Source organism: Nesoenas mayeri (assembly GCF_963082525.1).
Source record: "Nesoenas mayeri genome assembly, chromosome: 17".
Classification (NCBI taxonomy): Eukaryota; Metazoa; Chordata; class Aves; order Columbiformes; family Columbidae; genus Nesoenas; species Nesoenas mayeri.
In genome coordinates, this window is record NC_137565.1 from 2622905 (window position 1) to 2631771 (window position 8867).

Consider the following 8867-nt stretch of genomic DNA (forward strand, 5'->3'; position numbering starts at 1 on the left):
ATATATTCTGTTGTGTCACACAAGATTGGGGCCCTTATTATTCAATATATTCATCAATAATTTGGACGAGGGAATAGAGTGCACTATCAGCAAGTTTGCTGATGACACCAAGCTGGGAGAAGTGGTGACACTGGAAGCTGTGCTGCCATCAGAGACCTGGACAGGCTGGAGAGCTGGGCAGGGAAATATTTAATGAAATATAACAAGGGCAAGTATAGAGTCTTGAATCTGGGCAGGAACAACCCCAGGTTCCAGTGTAAGTTGGGGAATGAGCTGTTAGAGAGCAGCGCAGGGGAAAGGGACCTGGGGCTCCTAGGGACAGCAGGGTGACCATGAGCCAGCACTGGGCCCTTGTGGCCAGGAAGCCAATGGTACCTGGGGTCTATTAAAGGGGGTAGTCAGTAGGTCAGAGAGGTTCTCCTGCCCCTCTGCTCTGCCCTGGGGAGACCACACCTGGAATCTTGTGTCCAGTGGTGGCCCCTCAGCTCCAGCAGGACAGGGAACTGCTGCAGAGACTCCAGCGCAGCCACCAAGATGCTGCAGGGAGTGGAGCATCTCCCGTGTGAGGAAAGGCTGGGGGAGCTGGGGCTCTGGAGCTGGACAAGAGGACACTGAGGGGTTGATATTGATCTTGTATCAGTGGGGTTTCTTTTTCCTGTGTAAAAATGAAACAGCAATAATTAATTCACATTACTATCTAATCAGTTGCAGATATTATTGTAATAAGAATTTGCAATTTTACACCAAAGAGGAAAATCTGAGGCAGATGCTTGGCATGGAATATTTCAGTTGAAACAGTTAATTGTCAAGGAATTTATAAGAAACTAAACCCAAGCTCTTTTAATGGCAATTGTAATAATAAGAAGCAGTGCTTGTGATAATAATGCAAGAAAGTTGGGGTTTGGGCTTCTTTCTTTTTTTTGTGGGAGGGTGGTGATGGTGCGTATTTAGTTTGCATTTAGAAAAATAGCTTTATTTTCAGCATCAAAAAGCACATTTTACCTGAGTGAGAAAACAGTAACACATTAATGTAAGCCTCAGTTATTTGTTCAAAATACACAGAGCCAGCAAAATGAGAAAAAACACCCAACACAGAAATCAAAGCTGTGTAGTTCACCAAGTGCCTCTCATGTTCTCTAACCTCTCCGTGTTTAATATCCTGCATTGGATATATAACATAAGCAACTGCCATAACAACCTCTTTTTTTACAATAGCGTCCCACCACCAAATTAAAGCCATACTGCTCCGAGTGCTGTACCGTGCTCTGTCAAACTGTCTCTCCTCCACTCCAGCCCATTCTCTCTTTTGCTTATACAAGCAGTAAATTGATCCCAAGGTGATACAAACTCACCCTTTATTAACAACAACAACAAAGTACTTTGTAAGCTGCTCCAGGGAGATAAAACACACAGAGATATTCGAGGCACGGCAAAGCTGGCAGAAAAAGAGGGTTGCTCAGTTTGGGAGAGGGCAGAAACCTGGCAGCATCAATTTACATTGGCTCACGCTGGTAAGAAACTGCGCCCTCAAGCAATACAACTGGTTGGAAAATGGAATTTCACAAGGACAGAAACCACCATTGTGAAGTTTACCTTCATTCTCAACCAGAAGAAAAATTTAATTGTTACATAAAGTTCAAAAGCCATTTGGAATGACACATCTTTTCATAGCAATTACAAAAACTTTTTAAATATCAAAAGTATTATAGAAAAATACTAATGATGCATCTATGCTATTACCTGATTGTATTTGAATACCTCACTAGAAGTCAAAATGATAATTTAGTGAAATAGTTCACAAAAAAGTATTACATTATCCAAGTAAATTTTAGATGCAAGCGCAATTTTCCAAGTAAATTGTTTTGTGAACTGTATCAGTTTCAAAGATATTTTCAAATGAAGAACTGCTCGGTTACCAAGCAGAAAAATACAGCAATTAAATAAACAATACAAGATTAGATGTATCGGCAGATACATTTCAACATCTACACTTGGAGCACACGCTGCAGTTAAGCAGCAGAAGGCAGCGGACCACCCCCTCTGTTGTGTTGGTATCATGGGATATCATCTTACTTTTAATTTACTAAATATTTCCTCTTCGTGCACAGAGGAACTGACTTTTAGACACACTCAGGAGACCAGCGAGGCTTTTTTTCCACACAAAAGCATTAACTTTTTTCAAAGCCTTTTTTTTTCATAATTAATTCTGCCTTCTCCCCTTCACATTCTTGTTTAAGTTTAAAGTTTTCATATAAATGTCAAATTCCTAACCACTGTTTTGGGGCTTGGTGGTTGCTTCATATTACTGAAAAGGGCAATTCACTTACAGTCTCCCCTTGCAGCAGGTTTGTGTTTCCTGACCTTAAAGAGGAACATACAACTAAAAGCACCAAACAAATTCTGGTAGTAACAGATATAAATGCAATTATGTTTAAAAAGACTAAAAATTTCATGCTGTCCTTCTATAAAACTCTACAAATGTTATAACAATTTTAGAAGAAAATGGAAAAGTATTATGTGAAAAGAAACAATTAACAAAAAAAAGTGTTTGACTTTCCACATGGCACTCGTAACACCAGCAGATGACAAAGTCAGATTAAATTCTTACTGTAGTATATAATAAAAAGTGTTCACTTAAGAGGACTTGTCTGTCTGTTTACATCTGTCAAGCTGCTAAAACTGCACAGTTGTAAGATAACGCTTTTGATAATGACAGCAGAACTACGATTAGTATGATCTGTGTTATTCAGGCAAAAGAAGTGCCAGGAAAGATTGTCTCCAAGCACAAAGTTACTGACCCAAGATGTCAGTGATGCAATAGGAAGACATTAGCACATTTCTTAAGTGTAGCAGCAAAGAATCACTTAGTCGAAATGTACTTCCCTAAAGAAAAGTTCACCTAACTGACCAGCACTGCAGAGATGCCTGTAATTTCAGTGATGGAAATGACACTTTGTTTATGGAATTCAAGCTCAACAGATTAATATGCTTTAGAATCGCAAAGAAAATAGAAGAGTAGACTCACTGGGTCATTTCACTAGACATAGTTGAAAAGAAAAATGGTGACCTGAGGCTGTGTATTGACCCAAAAAATGTGAACAAATAGATAAAGAGAGAGTATTTCCATTTGCTAACTAAAACAGACACAAGCACTACTGGACTGAAATTATTTCCAAAGCTAGATGCATCCGCAGGCTTTTACCAGATACCTCTGAGTGAGGAGACTGCAGAAGCTCTGAACTTTGAATGCACCATTTGTCCGTCCCTGTTTCAAAGGGGTCACATCTGTCACTAGAGCCTGAGCCAGTCCACAGAACACAAAACAGTACAACTGCTTGAAGAGCTGAACACTGTGAAACTGTTTTGCCAGGGTACTGAGTCTGCAAGGAAGGCTGAATAAAATATAAAGGACTCAGGCCTGTAAGAGCAAGTCGGGATAAGAGTCTGAACTAGACAAAGGCAAGTTTCCTGGCCAGAAAGTTCACACAAATTTCAGCCAAACACCATAGGTTAACATCTTACAGCATCGCTAAATATTACCTGTATTTGGATCACTGTAGTGTTCAGATACTAAGGAAATATAAAAAGGTGCCAGCGAACAAAGTGTCCAAACCAGCAAAATGACAATCACAGCGGATGAGAGACAGGGGGAGAAGGAAGGAAACGACTGATGAAAACAGCAGGACAGTGGTATTTGAGAGACAAGAGGCAAGGTCTGATTCCTGCTACACAGCTTCCCTTTCACTAAATCCACCTTCCTTCAGTATCAAGTCTATGTAGCATACAGTAAACTTCTCCTTCATATTGATGGGCAAGGATTGTTTCAAGTCACCCACAATTTGTGTTTGCTTTCTATTATATCCTCAGTTTAGCTTTTTAACGCCCATATTAGATTACTTTCAATTACTGTCTTTACCCACTTAAGTTCTCACAACTTGTTGCCGTTTTACTTTCACGTCTTTTATGATAATGTGCTTTTTGTCTCTCTCCAAACAGCTCGGGCACATCGAGCGGAGCCTGCCAGATGGGAACCACTGCCAAAACCTCAGCGTGGCAGCACAAACTGGCATACAGCAGACGAGGAAATCAAAGGGTTTACCAAAGCCTGGAAGAAAATTGGGATTCAGCACAACAAATCTCTGACACCTCTTCAATGGTGTGATCATACTCTGAAGATGTCAAGCTTTCATCCACTTGTCTCTTGCCTAATAGCCTTGAACAGGCATGACCCTCACCCTGGTCAAACAACAGCTCAGAGAGACGTTCTACAGAGAGGCACCACCTTGACAACTCTACCCAGGAAAGTTTATATGAGATACCAATACTCGTAGCAAATTTGCTTTTATTCATAGAGTTTCTAGCTCTTCCTCACAAGCACTTTCCAATGGTGCTGAACTGCTGCTTTGTCAGTGGAGTTTAAAAACACAGACCTGAATCCCAGTTCTCAATAAAACCCCTACCCTTCCATCTCAAACAACATAGTTTGTCAACACTTACTAATATTTAGCCAGCTAATAAAACATAATGGTGTGCTGCTTGTTACTTTGTTTCATACAAATACTTAGCTCCCTAATTCAAGAGCTAGACGTATATTTATGTATTAGAAAATCAATTACAGATTTGACATTTTACATCACACAATCATGCATTTAGAAGTATGTTTGAACAGATATTTCTAATACAGCTGCTGGGTATATTGCCAGGTAAGTACAGTGTCTAATAAACATTAAGACCTACTACCAAATATAGAAACAAAGTAAATTAGAATATTAATAGCACTATCTCCATTTTTAAAGTGTTATATCCAAAAGAAAGATTAGCCACTTAAACTCCATGCAGTTATAATTTCACACAATGCAAGTCCCTGCCATGTTCTTAGCTAGTACTAACTCGAGGAAATTAAGAAAAAGACAAAATCAGAAGTTTTCCATAATGCCAGGGTATGCCATGCTACTGAACTTTCAAAACAGGACACAAAAAGCCTCACTGCTGAAACAATTTAAAATCGGAATGAAACAAACTTCAAAATGAAGAGCCTCAACCAGTTTCCACACCACTGTAACTGAAATAAGTATATATCACATGGTTGTGGTATAAACCAGAGCAGAGCCAAAGCAGGTGCTATACCAGCCTACAGATGCACAGCTGTGTGGGCATTGGTGTCCAAACCCTACTGAAGTACCTAAAATTCCAGTAACTGCCCCTTTCACATCTGCTCATGTTCAATACCTTCTTGCATATACGTGCTTCTTGTGCAAATTAATCAATCCTCTAGCTCTGCATCCTTAAACTCTTTTTTAGGACTTACTAGATTCTGAATTTCCAGTTTCTAACGTTCTTGTTGTAGTTAACAGTCAACATGAAACTGAGGATTCCCAGATATCTATGCATCATACAATAAAGTAAATCTGTAAACTTGTGTTTGCATTTATGCTCTGATAAAAGAAAACAATTTAAAAAAATAAATAGAAAACCCCCTTAAAGCTCATGAATACCTCCTATTGGCTATAAAGAGGCTTAAGCACATGCATTAGCACTTCATTGAAAAGAGGTCATTTCCTGAAAGGAATATATATACACACTTGGGATTTACTTATGTAAATATGATTTCACACACATACTCTCCACCTAGGGAACAGGCATCCAATAACCAGTATGTAAAATATGTGCTTGTACCTAAATACAAGAGCACTTTTGCACACTGAGTTTCTACCCATCCTGGTCCGACTAGAGGCATGGCTTAAATTAAATGCCAAGCTTCTTTCTTAAGATCGAATGAATTAACATTATTAGCCAGAAAATAACCACAGCATAATGGCACACTGAAGCCTAAGGCAACATTTCAAGAGAATTTTCTTAGAAATTCAGGGCTGATAGGAGATGCTAATGAGTTCAGAGAAGTAAATATAGCTCTTTAAACAGCAAATGACAACTTGTCTATAAGAGTAAGTTTCTCGGCACATTTACAAACATTTTTGCTTGCGAGCTATAAAGTGACTTTCATTTAGTCGGACTTAGGCTCTCAAGAACAATCACTATCCTAACACGCCAACAAAAAGAGTGCAAACACACAAGGGGAGCGCAAATGAAATGCTTGTTAAGGGCACACAAGGAAACCATACAAACACCTTATTTGAGAAGTTTAATTAACCGATTCCTTTCTAAATCATCCTGTGCCCAGCAATGTTGAGAGGCAAATTCCCTACTCCGACACTCCGCTTTTCCTCCCCGAAGGAAAGTGGTGTTTTCTCCCTTATTCTCGAAGAGCGCAGCCCAGCAAGCCCGGCAGCTGCTGCTGGCAGTGCTTCGTGTGGCACCACTAGTGACTTTTTACAGCATGGCTGAGTCAACACTGACCCAGGTTCCAGGGGAGAGAAACGGCTTAATGAGGCTGGGTTGTTTATAACCTCCCACTGTAGCACTTTCTCCCACCCTTAAGCAGCAGCACAACCTCTGTATTTCTCATATAAAAATATCTGCAGCTAGAAAAAGCCCACATATCGGTGCCTAACTCGATATGTCTAACACAAACACTTATTGGGGAAGATGTACTTGTGACTGCCAAAGCTGCACGGCAGGACAGACACACTGCCCCAGAAAAACCCCAGACGCTCTTTACAAGTCTTAACCTCATGCAGTCTCTAAAGGTGAGCACGAGGCTAATATCATTCTCACCTCCGGGTTGCAGCAATCAAAACAGAAACCCGTATTTAGGATTCTTCACATCAGCACTTTCAGAACATGTCGAGTCACTGGGATGTCCATTAATTTTAATGTACTATATTAAAATGACCGGCATTAAGAGGCCATGCAATTTTCTGCCAAGTACTTTGTTTTCCTTACCAATGGGGGTGGGAAAAGTCCCTTTATGAATGGCTACTGATCCCACCCTTGCTTCATTCTTGAGATATTATACTTCTGTATATCTCCTGGCTGCCTCTGCAATCAGCTACCCCGGGAGAGAGGTTGGCAGGACTGGACCAAACCAAACAATGAAGAGTCTTTTATTAGTAATCTTCTTATGTCAGTAAAACAGCACCACTAATGCCAACAGGATAAAAGGCAAAATTATTTTATTCCTAGAGATGGCAACAACAGCAGGAATCGCAGAGAGCTTAACAAGATCCACACCCCCCCCCCTCCAAATGAGGATAAGGGTATATTTTTTTAAGAAATATCCACAACTATATCCACACAGTCTGAGCAAGAAAACAAGAACTATTGAGACATAGCAGTCTCCTACTGTTCTGCACAGAAACTCCTGTTTGGATCATGCACGATTCACATCCCTGAATCCCTTTAGAGATTTGCCTTTGTCAAAGGGGCTCTGTGATCACACAAGTTCAGCGATGAGGAAAAAAATGGGAGATCATTCAAATGACCTCTCTGCTAAGACAAACCTGCTCCTCAGCTGTCTCTTTGATCAAGCTAACAAGCATCTTGCCCAGGTAACAGGGCTTCTAGCCAGTCTCCAGAGCTATCACTGCACAGCTCCAATCTAATTTAAAGGACGCTATTCCCAAACACTGTCATTGTACTCCTGGTGCCTCTTTCAGCTTTCACCACTCCCCATATTCCGTTCCAAGCTGGGACCGGGACACCCCCTCCCACAGAGACGAGCTCTTCAACACACCGCAGAAACCCAGATGCATTTGTAAATATCATCATCACTGAGGCAGAAAGAAAGGAAACTTTCCCTGTTTCTGATTCTCGTCAATCGCAAGCTTTCCCACCATTCGAATAAACAAGAAAGAAAAAAAAAAGGGAGGGAGAGATTTTAAACCAGCAGAGAAAGAGGCAGGATTTAAAGGAAAAGGGAGGAAGGAGTAATTCAGTTCACAGGCCACCACAGTGGAAAACAAGCCACTTGCTTAGCAAGGAGTTGAGGTCTCTGCCTGAGTAGCTGCAAACCAGCCCAGCGCAGATCAACTGGTGACTCCGCTTCCCGGCCCCGCGGAGCATCAGCCCGTTCCGCCGGTTCCCCCGCTCCGCAGCCCCGCCAGCAAGTGCCTCCCGCTTACCTCCGCAGAGCAGCGCTCCCAGGAGCACGCTGACAGCCGGGCAGCAGCGCCCGCCGCCCCGGGCAGCCCCCGCCATGCCGAGGAGATGGGGACACGTCCCGGGCGCGGCTCGGGGGCTCCGCCGCTAGCTCTCCCCGCCCGCCGCCCGCTGCGGCCGCGCCATGGCCGGGTCCGCACGCACACCGCGCTCCGGAGCGCCGCTCAGCCCCGCAGCGCGCTCCTGCCCATGCCGGAGCTCCTTCCTTCTCCCCTCCGCGTCCTGCCCGAACGCCGGCGGGGTGCGCGGAATGTGCGGCGGGCGGGGGCTGACGGACGCTCCGGCACCGCCGCTCTCCACCGGCAAAACTTTGCGAGCGGGCGAGCAAAGGGCGGGGAGGGTCCCGGAGCCGGCGGGGCTGGGTCGTCCCCCGGCCGCTCGCTGGCTGGCTGGCTCCCTCCCCGCTGCACCCGAGCGCCCTCCGCTGCGGCCGCCGCCGCCTGCGCTTCCCGTGCTTTATGCGGGGCCGCGCAGACACTTTTCCGCGCGCGGGGGAAGGGCGGGGGGACCGTTGGGCTCGAGCGGCGGCCGTTGGCGCTCGCGGCGGGGGCGGGAAGCGGTGCTGAGGGGATGCGGCCGCTGCGATCGCCCGGGATGCGAAGGGGGGAAGGACTTTGGCCAAGGCTGGTATGGACAGAAAAGGGAAGACCTGCCGTGGAGGGGGCGGGCGGGGATCAAGCGATGGGGATGGGAGTGAAGGGACCGCGGGGGCAGCTGCTCCTGGAGAGTCGAGAAATTCCCACCCCCACCAACATAACCGACCTCACAGCCACGCTCCTGCTGTCCTGCTTTTTCAAGCCAAGCAACGT

General features: G+C 44.2%; 1 protein-coding gene across 1 annotated transcript in view; it reads right to left on the reverse strand.

The window, feature by feature from the left end:
* The window catches only part of TMEM132C (transmembrane protein 132C), a gene marked incomplete at both ends in the record, with an annotated part of 160905 nt that extends 152808 nt beyond the window's left edge, over positions 1 to 8097 (reverse strand). The window contains one exon of the mRNA XM_080355361.1: positions 8022 to 8097. Within this exon, the coding sequence (XP_080211487.1) occupies positions 8022 to 8097 (76 nt within the window). The remainder of the gene's footprint in view (positions 1 to 8021) is intronic.
* Between the last annotated feature and the right edge of the window lie 770 nt (positions 8098 to 8867).